The sequence below is a fragment of the Macadamia integrifolia genome, chromosome 12 (genome assembly GCF_013358625.1).
Source record: "Macadamia integrifolia cultivar HAES 741 chromosome 12, SCU_Mint_v3, whole genome shotgun sequence".
Classification (NCBI taxonomy): domain Eukaryota; kingdom Viridiplantae; phylum Streptophyta; class Magnoliopsida; order Proteales; family Proteaceae; genus Macadamia; species Macadamia integrifolia.
The window spans coordinates 29,908,804-29,930,228 of NC_056568.1; the positions used below are offsets into that span (position 1 = coordinate 29,908,804).

Consider the following 21,425-nt stretch of genomic DNA (forward strand, 5'->3'; position numbering starts at 1 on the left):
TTGCCCCTAGGGGTTGTATATTCCTTTTCTCTATCTTCTTTGGTGTATATATATATATATATAAGTGTTCCACGATTGGGAAAGTTTCCTATCGTGGCTGGTAAGTCTAAGCTCCCTTTGGTTTGTTGTTACCTGATTAGATTGGGTTGTTATCTCTTGTTTTAGGTGAATGCTTAGGCTGCGTTTGGTAACATTTCTGTTCCAGAAACGACGTTTTGTGTCAAAAACGAAAATTTCAGTTTCTGTGTCAAAATACCATTTTTTTTTTTTTGGAACGAAACTGGAACGATAGAACTACCTTTTGTCGTTCCATCAATTCTCGTTTCTAGCCCGCTTTTTTTCACTTTTTGTTCCAAGAAAAACGAAACGCACCATAAATGCACCAAAAACTTTTTCCATCTCCAAAAACGTTATTTTGGAACATTACCCAATGCAGCCTTAGAGTTGTATTCTGTTCTGGTTTTCTTTCCTTGTCCAAGAAGGAAATGTGTCTTGTAATTTCATAATATATACAGAAAAAGATGGGGACTGCTGAGAGCATCGATTGCTCTTCTCTCAGCAGTCTCTTCTTCCACGTCTCTTTTCATTCTCACCTCTGTTTTATTGGTTGCATAAGAAAATCATGAAAATGTCCAACATTTAGATGAGTATCCTTGTAAAGATAAGGCAAATGCAAATAAACATCTAGTGGCAACCCATGTTATAAGATTTATTCCCCTTTTTGATAACTAACAAACATTTATGACAGAAAGGAGGAGTAGAATGCAGGGATACAGTACAAATACAACTACAGGCAGTTAAAGCTGGAAACCCACAAGGGGGATAACACATTGGATAGGGATCTAAATAAAAGAAAGTCTAGAAACCCATAACTTAGCCAACTCACTAGCCAAAGAGCAATCCCATCCTCCAAACAAAATGAAAACTCCTTCGGAAATACAATGATCTAGCTTTCTTAATTAGATGTGGATATCCCCAAGGTCCTCCCACCATTTGCTTGAAGCCAATTGATCAACTTTAAGTCCCCAACTATAATTACAAGTGACACTCAAGTTTAAGTTTTCTTCCTTTTCCCTCAGCATTTCATGCTTAGAAAACCACAGGCTCAACAGCCAATACCTGTACTCTTGCATTTCCAATATGTCTATAAATATGATCGCAAAATGCCAAACATTTAGATAAACATGGTCATAACCATAAGGCATACACATAAAACATTTACTCATCTAGGGAAATAATTGGTTACTCAGACTTTATGAATTTTCAGAATTAATACAATTCCAGCTAATTGGCCCGTTAAAATCTTAAATCTTATTTATCAAAACAAAAACCCTTGAATCTTGAGGTTGTTCATGGATATGCTCCCATTTTGTGAGAGCATATAGGAGGCCTCTCTCTCAATTACATTCAATCAATCAATGCCTTCTGTTTCACTGATCCTCCATGGCAGAAAAATCATTTGACAATTTTCCAAGCTTTCAATCTAACTAGTTCATCATAATAGGTGGTCCAGTCTTTTAGATGACAATCTTCTAAGGTGGTCTGTTATCTCCAGTTTTATGCATATCATTAAAGTTATTTATATGAATAATTTTTAAATCAATAATGAAGAAATTTTATAGGAGCAAAAGTCGGAAAAGAGAGAGAGAATTGGTTAGACACAAACATATATAAGAAAAATGAGAAAACCAATAGCAACTTGAGCATAACAGAGAGAAATGACTTATGATGTCCTAAGCCACATGTCTACAGTAAGAGTAACATAAAGATGCAAAAGAAGATGCTTACACTTCCCGGATGGAATTAAAATAGATTGAGCTCTCATTTAAGACAAGGGACAGGAAAGACATTAGAGCATAAACCTGCCAACAAAAACAATTTTTATAAAAATTTAAAAAGGAAAATTATCTTACAGGTGCTGCTACGGAGAAGAGCTTCAAACTTATGTAGATTTCAAAAGATCAAAACGAAAGAAAGAAAAGAAAAAGGCTCTCATGTAGGTTTCAACTGACTCCAAACAGAAGAAATCAAACAGGAAAATTATATATTTATACAAAGTGGAGGGAGGGGGGGGGAAATAAGGCATCATAAGCCATGCTTTATGGATGTATACACTTGCCAAGATATGCTGTTGATGTTGTACAAAGTAAGAAGTACAGCCTCCAGCAGACGAAACATGTAGGTGGGATACGAAGAATCACAAAATTTCATTGCGCAAATCAGCATGCAAAGTTATAAAAGAATGGCTATTGCGTGATGCCGACTGGGATCAGATAGATGGGACTGATCCAACATATAACATGCAATATATCAGCTGATCCATAGTGTGTTAAATGTACACCGTGCATCAGTCAACTGAATCTGGATCAGATCAGGATCAGTTGGGACTGATGTCACTGATCCATGCTCCAATTCCTGCACAGCTATCTCCACCTGGGGGGAGGGGGCAGCATTGAACTGGAACTACCAGGTGCTGAAAAGGGTCGGATACTTTTTCTGTGAAAGTTCTAGAAGGATCAGGTACATTGAATTTCCCTTCGAATATGATTTGGGTAAAGGAAGTCCTCTTGCAAAATCCGTTCTTTTTATTGACTGCTGCCAAGGCCTTCCAAATGCCTGCTTTCATTGTCTGGGATCTACTGAATCTGTTTCACACTTGCAATTCATTGTCATACTCTTTTGAGGGAGGGGGGGTGCTCTTTTGGAGAAAGCTGCAATGAGCTGGATCATATCTTCTTCTTTCTCCAGAAACTATAGATTTGGAAAGATCACAGATTAACTAGGAAGAGAGAAATTTGGTCCTTATTCCAAGCCATAGTAAGTTGGAATTCGACATAGCACTCTGGTAAAAGCAAAAAGTCTTTCACAGGTAAGAACATATGAAATCAAGAAACTCTATCAAACTGCCCAGCATATATGTGACCTCTCTCCTGATTCGAGCTTTGATGCACAAATATTACCTGCATCTCCTGCCTTAGATTCTTGCCCATGGCCACTGTCCTGTTCCTTTCTACTTCGAGAGCCAAAAGCCTCCAACCATTGTCTATAAGTAACATAAATCTTTGTATGCAACCCGGTTGCAACACATAATACCCTCAAATTCATCTTAGGTACAGTTCGTTGATGCTTTGGACCCTAGTTATCATTGTTAAAAACTTCTAAAGCTTTAAACTCGAGTTGATTTCAACATTATGTTGAGTCGAGACTTCTAAAAATTTAATATCAAGTTGATTTCAACATTATATTGGGTAGAAAGTAGAAACCCATTCAAATTTTTCATGCAATAAAATGCACAGGGTTTGCTAGAAAAAGCCACCACCAGTCTACCGGCTTCTTGAGAGCCAGCATTCCCACCCCTAGAGCTGAATTTGCAAATGTTCTTGTTCGAAATTCACCCACTACATATTTACCCAACTCTGGCACAACTCTGGCCAAACTTGGGATCATCTTCAAAGTTTGAACCAAATAGCACCACGACAGTCTGGGCTCTTGGTTTGAATCAATTTACCAACCCAGGATCACCTGAATTTTACCCCCAACCCAACTAGTTACCCGCTCGAACATAGACAACCTGTTGCTCCTAACTTATTCAAATACCCAGTAGAATTCATCCCCTAAGTAATTGGCTTAGATACTGTAAAACTATTACTCCATGCTTATTTAAAATAATAAAATGTCTATTAGAAAACTAATCAGTATAGACTTCTAATATATTTCGACCACTATCGAGACAACCCAACAACTAACAGCCGATTGGGTAACCATATAAACCCAACAAGGCAACAATTAAATCAATTAAATAAAGCTGTAAAGAGTATTTACATATTTCAATGGAAAATCACCCCTCCCATCCCACATTCCAATCTTGCAATAACCCTAAACTTGAAATATGGATCCAAAGGCCAGAGATAAATAATAGAGCCATTTGCTGAGATGTTCCTGCCTCATTCATCCTTAAAACTATATAGAACTTTTTTTCTTTCTATTTTTATTTTTTATTTATTTACTTATTTTTGGGGGAAGGGGTGGAAGCAAGACTATACACTTAGGGCTTAAAAAATGGAAATGAGATCTATATACCAAGCAATAGTAAGATAGTAATTAAAGTTGGCACTTGGCACTGTCAATCTTTTCTTCGAAGGAAGGAGCTTCCATAAGTACATTATCACCAAAATTTGTCATGACAATCAGAATTTGAAGTTGACATTCAAACTGTAAAAGTCAAACAAATTAATAGATGAAATTTGCTCATCAATGCCCAAAAGCTTTCAAGTCTCGAGTTTTTTCTTAGCAATAGCCACAAATAATTCATTCACCAATCCTCTCTTTTGCATCCCATGATGTCAACAATCGAAGCATTTCCAATCCATGAGGCTGATACCTATTGTAAATTGAGAACCAAAATCAAAGAATAAGAAATAAGAGAGAGACAAAGAGGTTGGTGTAACTTGGGAGTCACAACCGTTTGGTTGGGACTACCCCTTTCATCCAATATATAAACTAGCTATTACAATGTCATAACACAAACAGGAAACAGGAAACAGGAGACAGGAAAATAGAAGGCATAAATAAAAAAAAAAAAAAAAAAAAAAGGAGGAAACAAACTCCAACTTGGCTAACAACTATCCTAAACCCAATAGGACACTAACAAATATTTATCAAACATAATCCCACGGTATGGAGGTCTATGGTCACCCATAGCCTTCCAACCGATATATGCTCTCATATACTCTAACACTCCCCCTCAAGCTTGGACCAACAAAAACTCTAATCAACCATCATAACGCCATCAGAAACTCCAAAAGCAACAAAAGTCCTTCCAAAGAAGGCACTTCAACACCAACGAAAGCTCTTCCAAAGAAGGCACTCTAACAAAAATGAAAGCCCTTCCCAAAGAAGGCACTCTCATATAATCTCAAAATAGAAGTGTAGCATCCAATAGCTACATCAAAAGACCTTCCTAAAGAAGGTGTTCCAACAGAAACTTGGTGTAACTTGATTTCCTTTGATACCATGTAAAGTTTTGATTACCAGAATCAAAGAAGATGAAATAAGAGAGAGACAAAGAGATTGGTGTAACTTGGGAGTCACAACTGTTTGGTTGGGACTATCCCTTTCTTCAATATATAAACTAGCTATTACAAAGTCATAACACAAATAGGAAAGTAGAAGTCACAATAAAAAAAAAAAAAAAGGAAACTAACTCTAACTTAGCTAATAACCCCAAGGGTAGCCGAGTTGGCAAGGGACCTTCGCCTCAAGAAGGGTGTGGTTCTGAATTTGACTCCTCTTACCTCCTTGGGGCCATTCGCATCGGAGTGTTTAGTGCCCTTCACTGTTTTCAATGAAAGTTGAATGGTTCTCATTCAACCCCGGTATGACCCAGTCCATGCGGTTGTGGGGTCAGTATGGGCCCCCAGGACTAGTCAGGCTGAAGGCCTGGATACCCGTTGTTAGCACAAAAAAAAAAAAAAAAACTCTATCTTAGCTAACAAGCTAACAATTATCCTAAACTAGTAGGACTAAAAAAAATATATCAAACATAATCCCACGATACGGAGGTCTATGGTCACCCATAGCCCTCCAACCAATACATGCTCTCATACACTCTATCACCCATCAATTGGCTTTCTTCGAAATTAAAATTCAAACTTATTTTTTTAAAACACTTCAGCAACCCTCTTAGATATCTAACATTTTCCTCTTTTGCCCACAAAAGAAATTTGTATTATTTGAAATTGTAAGTGGACTATCTCCCATTGACCTCTTCCAATAAAGAAATTGTGCAAGTTGTATAATAAAAACAAGGGTCCTTTTTTCTTCTTTTGAACAACTTCATGATACCACATCACAATGCCCTAAGAGTATTTCAAAGGCATATCTCTACAAGTTTCATCTGGTTAGGGCTAAGTCATGCTAGCATGATAATGGATGCCATCATGGCAAAGAATCCAATAAGAATGATGCGACTATTGAACAAGTAGGCACGGCAATGTATCATGTTGTCTTGTTGTCAATTTTGAGTCATGTTGAGACTTGGCACATGGGCAGAATAGAAAATTGAAATACTTTAATACAACCCAAAATTAAGGTCATATGGCCAATCTAAATATGACAGGAGAATACCTCCTAAGGACCTAATCTAGAGAATGGATTCATGAGTGGTCCTGTTCAGGACAACATAAGATGACTAGAAAGAAATACTAGAAAAAAGGTAAAAGAAAAATAAACTACCTGTTGTAATATGGTTGTAATATGGAGCAGAAGGGTAAATCTGTCCATAGGGGCATAATAGTACTAGTACTTGTCCATCACTCATTATAAATAAAGAGGGCCTGTCACATTGACAGGTCAAGCATCCCTCTCAAACAAACACTACCATACCAGCAACAAGAAAAGACATGATGGGATATCTAATCACCCAAGGTGGGGGTTCAGAAATCCCAGAGAAAATAAAGAATCAAAGGGAATAGGAACAGTCAGATTCAGGAATCAGGATATTTTCAATAATTAAAACAAAGACTGACTAGATGGGGCAACAATCCTGGGCGAGGGACAAAATCTTTAAAATTTTAGGCTTATCTGATGGTCATATTCAAGTAATTGAAGAAGTCTACCTGATTTAGGAAATCAAAACCTTAACAGACTCATAGAATTCATAGCTGGCTTCTAAATGGTCAGAACAGAATTAGTGAACAAGAAAACTTGATGAATAACAGGATAAGGCCTCAAACAATAATTTCAGATCAGTACCCAAATATCAAGGGAAATTGAGTTTTTGAAAAGTTGAATGCAGGTGGGGCTCTTGTAATCGATAGGGCATTGTAGGACTTCCAAAACAGAATAGATAACTGAACAATGAACTGAGATAAATCACAGCAGAAACCTGGTTAACAGAATCCAAATCAGAAAACAAAACGGAGTTAATGAGAGAGGAATTAGCATGTGCAGGAGAAGCACGTTCACATCTGAATTTGATAATGAAAAGAAATCACAGGTAAGTAAATCCAAAGAATTAACCTGATTTTTTATGGAGAAGATTGGGAGCGAGGTAGGAGGAAAAGAGATTATACCAGACATGTTCTGATGCAGATAAGTCACTTAATGGGCTTATTTTACTGGAAATAAGCCTTGGATTGGGTTATGTATGTGTTGGGCCTCTGATTCCATTGGTTTTCATTGTAATGGGCCACTTTAATGGGCCTAAAATATGGATAGAAAATAGGAAAACGGGATTTAATTTGTTAGTTTAGTTAGAGTCCTGTTTTAAGTCTATCTTCTTTGTTCCTTCAGTTTTTTAGTCAATTTAGGTTTCCCAATTAGTTAAGGATTGGGTTATGCCTTTCTTTTTTAGTGTTTGAGTCAGTTTTGAGCCTTTTACAGAAGTTTGTAAGAGGCTACGACATGAAATGCGAATTTATTAATGAAAAAAAGATGGCTTATGCTCTTGTGCTGTGGGATGCAGTTGGGTGAGATGCCTAAACCTAAGGGTGAGATGCCCATTCACTAGTTCTTCTTCCCCCTTCTCAACCCTCCATCAAATTCTCTTTCTTTTCTTATTTTCCTTTTATTTGTTTGCTGTGAAAACATGTTTGAGAGCTAGAACCAAGCCTATTAGAGGACATCTTCTCTATTCAGCCAGAATTTCTGATCCTGCCTGGGGTGAGGATCACTTATGATTCTAGTTCTACATTATGTTCTACCTCTGAATGTGAACATAAGAATAGCTTTTGATGGGATAATCATGTTAACCTACCCCACGATGGGAGTAGATTTTGATGAAATTACATCCAAAGCTATTCCAACTAAAAGATAACATAATTATCCTAGACATGTTCTGCCTCTAGATGTAAGCGTAACTGCAATACCTATCCACTTACCCCACTCAAAGAGGCGTAACCTATTGGGTCATGCATAGCTGGAGAACTTGGGGTATATGCACTACAACATAAGATTGAAGATATAGCACATACAAATGGGCATTGAAAATGATAAAGACCTAATCAAGCTCAACATCTTTCAGTTGGAGTCAAATGAAGAAGATCCCCTCTACGATTGGATGAAGGATTAAGGTACCCTAGGATGAGCCTAGGGGAGGCCCAACACTGAGGTTGCCAGTCAAATGGGTGCTAATGTCAACAAATTTATGGATTCTTGAGAGGATCGAGTTCGCTCACAAACAAGGTTCTAGGTTTTGGATTTCAACCAGGTTCTTACCCTTACCAAAATCGAACTTTATCAGGTTTTGAGGCCCATAAAATGGTTTTCTAACCCCTTTTTTGTGGTGGCTATTTTTCCCATTTTACACCTATTACATGAATTAGTTTTACACAAAAAAAAAAACCCAAAATGGCACTTGTTGTTTGGGACCCAAGTTTGCTAGTGTACACTAAATATTGTTGTACACTATTGATGTAGGAGCACTCAATGCAAGGTTCACGATAACGGGTTTTGACCCCCAGGCAGATCAAAATTTCGATCGAAACCTGGGAAATTTTGAGTATACAGGGGAATTTTTCTCAATATCGTGGAAACTTAGGTTTCGACCCCCAAACAGTGTTTTTTTTTTTTTTTGTCTGATTTTTTGTGTACATCCTATTTCAAATATTTCTAACAGTCACATCATTAGTTTCATTAAAAAATATATATATATATATAAAGTCTTACTTGTGTGGTGAACTAGAGGTTCAATAATCATTATGCTGATTTGTTGACTTAAATTCTTATTTTAAACATTTCTAACACATTCACATCATTAGTTTCATTAAAAAAAAAAAAACATAAAGTCTTACTTGTGTGGTGAACCAAAGGTTCGATAATCATTACGCTGACTTGATGACTTAAATTCTGAAACTATACTACATAATGACTATATATAGTCTACAATCTACAACAAAACATAAGACATAATCCAAATGATCCAAAATAAATGAAAATATTATATCATCATCAGTTATCTATCAACACTCAGCAGTAGTGACTTAATTACTCAACACTCGAAAGTAGTGACTTAATTACTCAACACTCGAAAGTAGTGACTCAATTCCAAGTAAAGTGTCTAGGCAGTTCCATCCCACAAGTTGCATACCACTGCAGATGTCGTAGCCGCTCCTCTAAATGAGAGACATATGCATCCCATGATATGTTTTGGGTCCAATTGTCTTGGTAGTATCTCACCGCTTTTCTATAAGATTCATCATCAACATTAGTTAGGTATCCCAACCTAGGCTGATGGTGTTCAACATATACTAAGTTGAGCACCAAACACTAACTATAAAACCCATTTTTTTTTCAAAAAAATGTTATGGGTAAATGCATTTTTAAAAACAAAACAAAACAAAAAAAAAAAAAAATCTACATGCAAAACAAAAATTCGACCACCGTGAATGCGTAGATCAGGTCCTCCTAAGCAACATATAAAAAAATTACATGATTCTACCCTATTTACTAACATATAAAAAAAATGCCTTTTAGGAAAATTGGGACTTACCTTTTTTTGTCCAAGATGCATTTCTTGTGTAGAGGAAGCACTAATCACCCTTAGATTCAAGTTTGGTAATCAAATAATGAAAATCTCCACTATTTCCCCAAGTTTCCCACACTTGGAAGAAAAAATGAACAAGAAAATGTCGAAATCTGCTAAAACCAGCGAATGGTTTTTGTTTGAAATAACTTAAATAGGACCTAGTTCAACCCAAATGAACCAGTTGATGTAGTCGAAATATGGGAAATTTCGTCGAAACATGGTCGAAACCTATGATTTTTAAAAGTCACAGGACATATCGTTTCGACCTTTGGGGATACCGTCGAAAGTTCTTGAACCATGCTTCAATGGATCGGACTGAACCCGCCTGGGAATCTGGAAGGAGATGAAACAGGTCCAATGTGGGTCTTTTGGATCAATAGAATATTTATTTAATTAATTGGGATGGGATAATCATATTATCTTTTGGTAGGATAGGTTAAGTAAGACATCATTTTTTTTTAAGTTTCCTAGTTAGAGAGTTGGTCTTTATTTTTAGGAGTCTTTTATTTCTCTTTATACATGGTGCAATACTGGAATCCCCATCGGTGGGAGTAGATTGAAAGAATGAAATTGAGAGTGTTTGGTTTGAAAGCCAAGGTGGCTTGTGCGATTCTCCCTCCCTCTTCTTCCTCTTCTTGCCACTACCATTTCTCTGTCCAGTGGTAACAGTAACCCATACATTGTTGGATCAATCTTCCCCATACCCATATCTTTCGACTCGAGATTTGCGAAGTAGTAATGAATACTAGGACGATTCAGACTGCTGAAAATGAGGCTGAAAGAATATCTGATTTTGAGTTCCATGGTTCAGTTTCAGAACTGAACTGATGTCTACCGCCAGGTACAAGTTCAATAAGTTACTCTTATTTTCCTAGTTGTTCCTTTGGGTGATTGAAGTTGGGTTTCAAAGCCAATGGAATAACATTGGGTTGAAGTTTCAAAGTCTCTGGCGTTGAATCAAAGAAGTTCTCCCACCACAACATATAGTAGCAACCAAACATTTGAAGCCGAACTACCATTTTTTTGTGTTTTTTTTTTTCAATGAGGGGGGCCAAAAGGGGGCAAAACCCAAAAGGGGGGGCCGCTAAAGCTAAACCCCAAATAAACTAACTATGGGAGACAGCAGTGGGGGGGGGGGAGATGAAAGATGTAAGAAGACCCCAGGAGACAATAATCAGCCTATTCCTTGGGGTGTCACAAACCGGGCGGTGATGGAGAGATCTAAGTCTGAAGGAAACATCGAAGTAGATGGCTTTCCAAATCCCTTCAAATGAACAGGAGTTGGGGGTCCATCTACGCAGATTTCATTTCATTCAAAGGTGGTTGATGGTGGCGCAAAGGGCGAGTTTCCCAACTGTGTCACATATGGTGGAGCCACTATAGGTCATGTCTACCTAGATGCATTCACAGGGAAGGGGAAGGGGAAGGGGAAGGGGAAGGATGGGACGAGTGGAGGGCCAGCATGGGCGGAGGACTTTCTTCCATATGGAAGCAGAGAAAGGGCAAGAGAAAAGAGAGTCAACATCTTCAGTGCCATTCCAACACAAACAACAAGAGGTAAGAACCTGAATGTGACAGTAATTGAGGAAAGACTGGGTTGGAAGACAATAGGAAAGAGCTCGCCAGGCGGTGAAGCTATGGCGAGGGATGTGCCCTTTAAACCAAATGACATTACGCCAAGGAATTAGGGAGTCTTTGGAACAGATAAAGTTCTAGGCAGATGCAGAGGAGAAGCGGCCAGAGGAAAAACTGTGTCCAGGGGGGATTGGAGGGAGGGAAGACCAGAGATCCGACAAGGGGGGAGGGAGAGGAGGGGACCAGCCACTAAGAGAGAGAATAGAGGCCACAGTGGCGGATCGAGTCGAACCAATGGTGGAGATGATTCTAGGGGAGACCAGGGGAGAAGGATGCCCGCAGGGTGCCAAGGGTCAAGCCAGAGCAAGGTGGAGGAGCCATTGCCAATGGTGTAAGAAATTACAGGGAGGGCTAGGGATCTGAAATTGAGAATACATCTCCAGATCTATGAAGCATCAACAGAGGGGGAGGCAGTCCAAAGGGAATCATTTTTAAGGGGAACAGAATAAACCCGAGACCCAAATACTCTGCTGCTTGGAAATGATTTTCCAGATGAGCTTGAGGATAGCAGCAGAGTTGACATCCTTGATTTTGCGGAGGCCCAAGCCTCCTTCAAACTTGGGGTGGCAGACATTCGACCAACTCATGAGGTGGAGGAATCAGTAGTCTCAGTTCCCTTCCAAAAGAAGGCACAGAGGAGAGATTCAATGGCTTTAGAAGTGGAAGCAAAAAGAAAAAAGATGCCCAACCAATAAAAGTAGAGGGATTGGAGGACAGACTTGATTAGGACAAGGCAACCCGTACAGGAGAGGAGTTTGCCTTTCCAAAGCTGGAGCCTCCTCCTGATGGAATCAAGAATGGGGGAATAGTGATGAGGGGAGAGACGAGAGGCGACAAGAGGGAGGCCAAGGTATTTGACGGGGAGGATTTCGGAGGAGAACCCAGAGATGGCAAGGAGCTGGGCTTAATGGGAGTCCGATACTACCAAAGGGAAGAGGTTGGATATGAGGAGATTAATTTTCAAGCCAGAAAGGATTTCAAAAAGATAGAGGGAGGCCATGATGTTGGATATGGAGACAGTGTCGAGCTTTAGAGAAGGTCATGAGATCATCAGCAAAAGCCAAGTGGGTAAGCATAAGGGCTTTAAATTTAGGGATGGGAGATATAAGGTGTTGATCAATGGAGGACTGGATTGAACAGGAGAGAGGTCACCCCTGCCTAATGCATGGCGCAAAGGAGAAGTACCCTGCGGGGCTACCATTGAGGAGGACAGAAAATCATGGGGTGGAGATGCAAGAGTGAATTCAGTGTACAAAGGAGGGGGAAATACATTTGACAGAGGACTGAGGAGATGAAATCCCAACTGATCAAGTCAAACGCCTTGTGAATGTCTATCTATAAAATTTTGCATGTCCTTCCTTAAAACCTCTTCTAAGGTCATTTTAGGTCTGCCCCTCGGTCTTTTACCTCCTTAATGCAGTTTAGTTTCCTAAATAAGCTTGTTTTATTAGGAATACGCTTAGGGTTGGGTTCCATACATGTTGGACCTTTGATCCCAAGTGTTTTGAGTGCAATAGACCATTTTTATGGGTCTAAAAGGGGGGCTCTAAGATTGAGCACTGTATTACTAGTTAGTTTCCTTTTTAGTTGGGTTTGATTTGAGTTATATTTGTTTCCTTAGGAGTCAAGTTATTAATTGAGTCAAGTCATTAGTAGTTAGTTTCCTTTTTCAACTAGTTTCTAATTTCAGTTTTTAATAACTATTGTATTAAGAAAATATTTGGTTTCCTTTTTGAGAAACCTTCTATTTTGTAATTCACCCCCCCATTAACATTATAAATAAAGAAGAGGAGGCTCCTAAAATCCTAGAATGATTTTGATAAAAAATAATGGTTGTTGTTATTGTCTTCTTCATGAAGAGTTGTCTTGTGTTTGATCAAGACTGAAGGAATTGGTGTTTGATCCAATTGACTCCTTACGGCGTGAAGTCCAGGAGGTCTACTTCAAGTGTTCTCTTAAGTTTTTATATCTCTTTCAAGACTTATTAGGGCTGCAAAACCAGGTATGTAATCTATCACTCTGCTGCCCAGAAAATTCTGCAAAACAGAGCATCCGCCCCTGCTGGAATGACCAGATCTGAGTATCTGATTGGTCCAGTTTTTTGATCGAAGGTTCCTCCCCATACCAGTGAGGATCAACCCAAATATTGGCTGATTCTGCTCAGCCATTGATGAGATATTAGAAATCTCCAGATTTTCGTCTTTTAGTGAACTGAAGTTTCTATTTTCTAGATTCTGGTTCTGCTGGTTTGAATAGTGTTTTCTGGACTACTGTTCTTAATATTCTATTAACTTAAATCTTAACGGACTCCCATCTGTTCCTGGTTTAGTCCTAAGAATCATTGTTGGATTGGACTCTGCTGTCATTCTCTTGAGATCGATAACCTGCTGTACTGCTGAATATGTGTTCTGATTTTTGAAGACTGTTAGCACTTTAATAGTCTCTGGATTAGTTCTAAACTGCTACTGGTTTGTTTAATCCCTATGTTACTGTTCTGTGGGTTCGGTACTGTTTCTGGGTTGTTATTGAATTTAATTTTTGATACATGGTTGGGGTTGGTTTTGGTTGTTCTTTATTTCAAAAGTTCCTGTAGATTGAGACTTGGTTAGACCCCTACTCTAGTCTACATTAAATGGTATCAGAGCATGGCTGAAAACAACACCCCCACCCTAGCTTCTATTATAGAGTTTCTACAGAAATGGAAAACTGAATTGAAGGCCGAACTGCAAGCTTTGCAAACTGATCTGAATACAAGGTTGTTGGCTGTGGAAAACCAACCACAACAACCTACCGGTGATTCACATACAATACCCAAAGTGGAAGAAGGATCATTGAATGTAACTGCTCAGACGGCTAATAGGAGACCTATCCCTAATCTGAGAGCAACACAAAGGATTCTTGTAGAGAAACCTACTTTAGAAGAACATGTAAGGGGTAACTTTGAGACAGAACGTCCTACATATCAGAGGTACTCTAGAGATTCACAGAAGGTCAAGCTTGATCTGAAGGAGTTTGATGGTAGACATGACCCCCAATTGTTCTATGATTGAGTAGCTACTTTGGATGATTATTTTGACTACTATGACCTACCTGAGGAACGGAAGATGAAACTAGCTCGTGCTAAGCTAGTTGAGGCTGCTCATGATTGGTGGAGAACCTATAAGCAAGAGTTGGAAGACCGTGGTAGAGAGCCTACTACTTGGGAGGAGATGAAACTTGAACTGTCTGATAAGTACTTGCCACGTAATTTCAGAGCTCGTATACAAGACCAGTTGAACTCTCTTCGTCAGGGAAATATGACTGTGGTGGAGTATATGAATAAGTCTGATGCACTTTATTCTCGCACAGGCATTAGGAACAATGAGAGGCAATTACTTTCTCGGTTTCGACTGGGATTACGAGCTGAAATTAATAGGGGAATTGATGTTGCTGATGTGTATACAGTGAGAGATTGCTTTGACAAGGCTCTTCGAACAGAGGAACTTATGGCACAGTCAGGTAGAAGATTTGGTTTTCAAGCTAGGGAGGTCAAAAAAAAAAAAAATTCAGCCACTAAACCTAACACTTCAGAACCCCCAAGAGCCACAACTCCTCTATGTGAAGTGAAGATACCTCTATTAAAACCAAAAGAACTTGAAGTCAAGGTTCACATTGAAGAGATAGTTCTTGAAGCTTCAAAGATAGAAGGTCAAGAGATAGAAGATTCAACTGAAGAATTCTCCATTGAAGAGAGCATAATAGACAAGACTGAAACCATGGAAGAAGACTCCACTGAAGGATTCTACATTGAAGAGAGCATAATAGACAAGACTAAAGATGTGGAAGATGAGGTAGTAATTGAAAGAACTCCACAACAAGTCTTTAAGATTCATGATGAGAATGAAGAGTTTGTTCCTCCAATCCTCGATGAGAAGGTTACCAGTATTGATGACTCTATGCATACAACATTCACAATTGGTATCAATTCAAAGGTCGAACATACAGAGTTTGTTATGCCATCATGGTTCTTCGAAGAGAAAGCTCCAAGCCTTGAAGACTACATACCACAAATTTACAAGCAACCAGAATTTTCTTTGGGAATGGTCAAAGCTACTACTCACATGTTGTTTCCCCCTCATCACTGCAAAATTCGGGGACGAATTTTTTCAAGATGAGAAGAGTTGATGCAATTTAGTTTTCTAAATAGGCTTGTTTTATTAGGAATAAGCTTAGGGTTGGATTCCATACATGTTGGGCCTTTGATCCCAAGTGTTTTGAGTGCAATAGACCACTTTTATGGGTCTAAAAGGGGGGCTCTAAGATTGAGCACTGGATTACTAGTTAGTTTCCTTTTTAGTTGGGTTTGATTTGAGTTATATTTGTTTCCTTAGGAGTCAAGTCATTAATTGAGTCAAGTCATTAGTAGTTAGTTTCCTTTTTCAACTAGTTTCTAATTTCAGTTTTTAATAACTATTGTATTAAGAAAATATTTGGTTTCCTTTTTGAGAAACCTTCTATTTTGTAATTCACTCGCCCATTAACATTATAAATAAAGAAGATGAGGCTCCTAAAATCCTAGAATGATTTTGATAAAAAAATAATGGTTGTTGTTATTGTCTTCTTCATGAAGAGTTGTCTTGTGTTTGATCAAGACTGAAGGAATTGGTGTTTGATCCAATTGACTCCTTGCGGCGTGAAGTCCAAGAGGTCTACTTCAAGTATTATTCTCTTAAGTTTTTATATCTCTTTCAAGACTTATTAGGACTGCAAAACCAAGTATGTAATCTATCACTCTGCTGCCCAGAAATTTCTGCAAAACAGAGCATCCGCCCCTGCTGGAATGACCAGATCTGAGTATCTTATTGGTCCAGTTTTTTTATCAAAGGTTCCTCCCCATACCAGTGAGGATCGACCCAAATATTGGCTAATTCTGCTCAGCCATTGATGAGATATTAGAAATCTCCAGATTTTCGTCTTTTAGTGAACTGAAGTTTCTATTTTCTGGATTCTGGATTCTGGTTCTGCTGGTTTGAATAGTGTTTTCTGGACTGCTGTTCTTAATATTCTGTTAACTTAAATCTAAACGGACACCCATCTGTTCCTGGTTTAGTCCTAAGAATCATTGTTGGATTGGACTTTGTTGTTATTCTCTTGAGATTGATAACCTGCTGTACTGCTGAATATCTGTTCTGATTTTTGAAGATTGTTAGCACTTTAATAGTCTCTAGATTAGTTCTAAACTGCTACTGGTTTGTTTAATCCCTGTGTTGTTGTTCTGTGGGTTCGGTACTATTTCTGGGTTGTTGCTGAATTTAATTTTTGATACATGGTTGGGGTTGGTTTTGGTTGTTCTTTATTTCAAAAGTTCTTGTAGATTGAGACTTGGTTAGACCTCTACTCTAGTCTACATTACTCCTTCCATTCGGATTTGATTACTCCTCCTTAATGGGGCACCCTAAAGTCTTCGTTGAATATAGCCACTGAAATGCACATTTCAATTTTTTTTGCCAAATTGTGCAATATTTTGACTGAAATATTTCTCTTTCGATCACGGTTGAAACCCAGATTGGAACTGGAATTTTGGACCTTGAATTAGACCCCACGACTTGGTTAATAAAACCTGAATTGATGTTAATGCTACTGTACTTGGCCAAAAATTGCACTGACACTAAAACAAAAGCCCTAGCAGAGTCTTTAGCTGCTGCTTTGGAGTAGTCTGGTCTCTCTCTCTCTCTCTCTCTCTCTCTCTCTCTCTCTCTTCTTCCTCCTCACCTCCATTTCTCTGCTTCTTCATCTCTGGATGGAGCATCGTCGGTTGGAGTTGCGACTTGGCCAACAGCTCGTAAGTCACCATCCCTGCTAGGCCTGTCTAGGCTCGTTTGGTTTCCCACTTAGCCAATAGCCTCGAAGCCTCCAATTCCGTTCGCCTACTCTCTCTCCAGTCGCCATCTTGCATCGCCACCGCTTGGTCACTAACCATTCCCGCAAGGTCAGCCACCACCTAAAGTGCCTAGCTCGCTAGGCTAACGCCGATTTGTTGTCAGTTGCATGACCAGCAGCCTATCAGGCCGCCATCTATGCTCAGCCAGCAGCTGCTTAGCCATTGCCTCCGCAAGGCTGACGCCCTCCATCATGGCTGTCACCTCCGCTAGGCCAACTACATGCTTAGCCGTGGCCCTTCGCAAGGCCACCGCCCCACTGCCATGGCTTCCCTCTTAACGGCAGTGCTCTCTTGGCGGCTAAGAAGATGAAGAGATGAGATAGGTAGTTAGGGTTTGTTTACTTGGTTGCCCTTGCTTGTAATGGGCTTCCTTGTTCTGTCTTTAGCCCAAGTGAGCTTTCAGTTTTAAAGGGCAGTAGCCTTGGAAGCAGTCCTTTGTGGGTTGTTGTTATCCTTTTGGGTTTTTAATTTCCCCTTTGGGGTTATATTCTCCTCCCTTTCTTTTAATGCATTTAATTATTCACCAAAAATAAAAATAAAACCTGGATCACTGGACCAGAATTAACAAGAAACTGTTTCAAATCATGAACCGTAGGTCAATAAAACTGGAGATCTGCAGCCACAAGTTCTGGCTCTTGCTGCAGGAATTCTTCTTCCTCTATCTCCTTCTACCATCTAGAAATTGCATCAAGACCTCATGATAGTCAACATGGGTCCTCACCAACCATCATGGTGTTCTTTGACTCATCATCTACTCTAGATGGTGAAATGTTGTTGATTGTGAGCCCGTACTGGGTTATTTATACAAGGATAAACTTTCTACAAAATGGTTATCAGGGTTATTTTAGGGCCATTTGTTCACTAGTTTTACATTAAATTGATTTGTTTTAATTATACCATTTTCTTCGCCAACAAAAACAACTTGAACCCAAAACCGCCAACCCGAATACGGATTCATGGATTTGTATTTGTAGCAGGAATTGCCAACTCTCGATAAGAACAAGTACCCATGAAATCACTACTCAAGGGCATTTGTAGTGGTCGCACAAGGCTGAAGTCATTACTCATTATTATCGCAATGGCATTTCCATTCTAGCCAAAGTGGCATTTCCATTATGTTCCAAACATAACAATCATATGAAAATGAGAGTCAATGAAATTATCTTTGTGAGAAAAGGTGGATATCTATAGTAAATAAATCTCACTCAATCTTTCTAAATATGGAACCATTTAAGCACATATAATCACATCTATTTAAAATGAATAAGAAAACAAGAATAGAGAAGGAAATATTTCATTAGTAACTGATCTCACAACTTATAACGTAGGCCTGCCCTTGAGGTCTTCAATTTACAAATTAAAGAACAACTAGTTTTTTCTAACTCAAGAAGAAGCCACATAAAAATTGATAGAGGTGATGATATTTATGAAGTCAATAGAGTACCAGAACTGCTCTCAACATATTTCTTTTATTCATATCACTTCCTCTAAGTCAAGGATTCACATCCTATCCAATGTGGCTAGCCATGAAAAGCTACAGACCTCAACAATCCTACTGCATAGCAGAATGCGATAAATACTTTAGATTAATTAAATCCAAAGCCTCAATGCTATTCATTTTACTGGATCAATTAAGTAGCAGCTCAGTTACAAGAGTTTCTACCAAAAAATATTCCGACGAGGATGCAAAAAATTAATGTCAAGTATATGATAAAACTAAACAATTATGGCTAAAAATTTAAGTACAGACCTTCAGCTGATAAGAAATGTTTCAACAGACAACGTACAAGAAAAGAAACCCAAGCATCATCATCCCTCAGATGGGAAGAAATGCCTCCATGGCATAGTAAAAGAAAGGCAACCGAAACATGACTACCAACAAATTACACGACTCAACCAAATTTTTCCCATCAAAACAGGGTAGGTTACACAGATGCAGTTTTGCCATTCAACTCTGCTTATAACCTTGTTAGTTGTCAAACCAAAGCCATTCGTGGAAATCAAGTAAATACATTAACAAAAGAAGCTAGATAATAAAACAAGTTTCAAGCAATTCCAGTGCCAAACAAAATCTAGATTAGCCAGGGAACTTGGGTAAAATGACTGCTTACCGGAACCATGAAAATTATGCGAACTATGTATCGCTGATAAGTAGGCTCGGTATAATTCAGAAGATGTCTGTATATATGAAATATTGCCAAAGCAATGGCTCCAGCCATACAAGGGAAAGCAACAATGACGAAATAAATTGGTGCCATCTGCTCCTCGGGAAATAATTCATCCACCAATGCTCCCTCCCTGGGGAATTTCAACTTTAATTTCCTGAAACGAAGCTTCTTTATTGGGGTGGAAGTGGTTCGAAGCATAAAAACTAAATTGCAACAGCATTAGTAAAAGATTATGCTTGTTTATTGGGGTGGGAGTGGTTCGAAGCATATAAACTAAATTCTAACAGCATTCGTAAGAGATTATACATTTTTATTGGGGTGGGAGTGGTTCGAAGCATAAAAACTAAATTCTAACAGCATTAGTAAAAGATTATACTAACCTAGAGAAAAAAATCTGAACTCTTACTCCGCTTCGTCACTTTGTCATACCCAGTCTTCCAGCTACCCATTGAATAACATAAAGTGAAAGCACTTCGAAACTGTTGTATGCCCGCTAGCTCAATTCGCAGAAGCTTAAATTTTTAAACAATATGATAGTATATTGCCTAGGCCGAACAGCCGGCTTCAGTTCCTCGTGCAATCCCCTATGAAATCAAAATCCAAAGTTAATCATTAAAAAATAGGAAAGGCATGAAGAAAGATAATGAAGAAGCTAATAAACGAGTAGTAATAAGCACAATGGATCTATGAAGCATCCGTACAGAAAGCAAAAATTATATGCAAATTATGACGAATCACGGGTGGAGAAGGAAATATGATCCATTTCGAGGGAGAGAAGCAGCATGTAAAGACTGGTTTTTTTTTTCTCTTAGGTCTCCAACAGATATAATAGCGAGTCAGAGAGAAGCGCACGCAAGAAATAGAAAAGAACATACAAGTTATACGCAACTAGGGTTCTGAACCTCGAAGCTTGGATTGGTAATTATCATCGTGCTCATAAATAAAGAAAAAAAATTTATAGCAGCGGATGAAAAACGGATGGAAAGGAAGCCCGGTCGGTCCATTTCTTCTCCATTGTTATTCTAGTTTAAATTCCAGTACTAATTACTCACCATCTTCTTGCTATTGTTTTCATACGCCAGATGGGAAGATAGAACACGGCCGATCTGAACGGTCGGAGCCAGGAGGACGAGGCTGAAGGAAATTTCTTTGAGTTGAAGCACAGAAAGAATGGCGACTACGAAAGCGAAACCCCGCTGTCACTTGTGTCGCGACTCTCGTTATTTAAGAGCCCGGCAACAAAGGAAAGGACATCCGTCTCGGCGAACGGAAGAGGGGTGCTGGTCCTGCTGGTCCTGAGACCTATCTTGCATACCTGTCCCTCTTGCCTAAATGTAGCACGTGTCATTGGTTGAGCGATGAGCGGTGGGATAATTCGTGCATAGTCAGATTAAACAAGTATCACTTCTATAGAGCTTCATTGGAGAAAAAAATTAGGAAAACTACTTTCAGTTTACAAAATTACCTAGTCAATGTTCATTTCAACTCTATATATTAAAATAATTATTATTATTATTATTATTATTATTATTATTATAATTCACTAAAATAATCACAAAACACAAAGAAATTTACAATAAAGGTAAATGTAACATAAAGTCCGGAGAAGGCAGAAAGTCAGTTTAACAAGTATGACTTGTATAATTTCACCCAGAAAAAAAAAAAAAAAAAGGAAAGAAAAGAAAAGATTATGACATGTCTAAAGCTTTATTGGAGAAAAAAATTGGGAAAACTACTCAATATTTATTTCAACTTCATAAAAAAATTTATAATTTACTAAAATAATCACGAAAACAAAGAAATTTACAATAAAAGGTAAAATATAACATAAAGTCAGTCTTGCTTGTGTGTTTGTTATGGGAAATATGTAAAATCCTCCGGAGAAAGCCGAAACAAGGCCAACAAAAACTAGAAAAGTAGGCCACTCAGCCAATTACACCAAAAGAGCTTTGATAGGCGAGCAGCTAGATGAGAATCAACAAACAGGGGCACTACACAAGAGTCTCGCTAATCGGCCATCCTAGCTGCATACGCTTAATTGTGTCAGTTCATCGAACAGGCAGTAAGCCCCTAGAGTACATTAATCGAATGATGGACGCATGAACTGCCATCCACGATGAGTAGCTCTGTGATCAAATCACTCAACTCACACTACTCAGTCTAAGAACCCAACACT

The 21,425-nt window shown here is 38.6% G+C and overlaps 1 protein-coding gene across 5 annotated transcripts in view; it reads right to left on the reverse strand.

Annotated features, from left to right (window-relative positions):
• The window catches only part of LOC122058231 (transmembrane protein 184A-like), a 42,788-nt gene extending 22,247 nt beyond the window's left edge, over positions 1-20,541 (reverse strand). The window contains exons 1-5 of one of the 5 annotated variants that reach the window (XM_042620815.1): positions 20,302-20,541; positions 19,630-19,833; positions 19,193-19,379; positions 9,089-9,184; positions 1,789-1,862 (exon numbers count right to left, since the gene is read on the reverse strand). In XM_042620815.1, the coding sequence (XP_042476749.1) occupies positions 1,789-1,862; positions 9,089-9,184; positions 19,193-19,339 (317 nt within the window). In that variant the 5' untranslated portion in view covers positions 19,340-19,379; positions 19,630-19,833; positions 20,302-20,541. Of the gene's footprint in view, positions 1-1,788; positions 1,863-9,088; positions 9,185-19,192; positions 19,404-19,629; positions 19,834-20,301 lie in introns of all 5 variants that reach the window. The other 4 variants (XM_042620814.1, XM_042620816.1, XM_042620817.1 and 1 more) reach the window with 4 other exon arrangements.
• Positions 20,542-21,425: the final 884 nt, after the last annotated feature.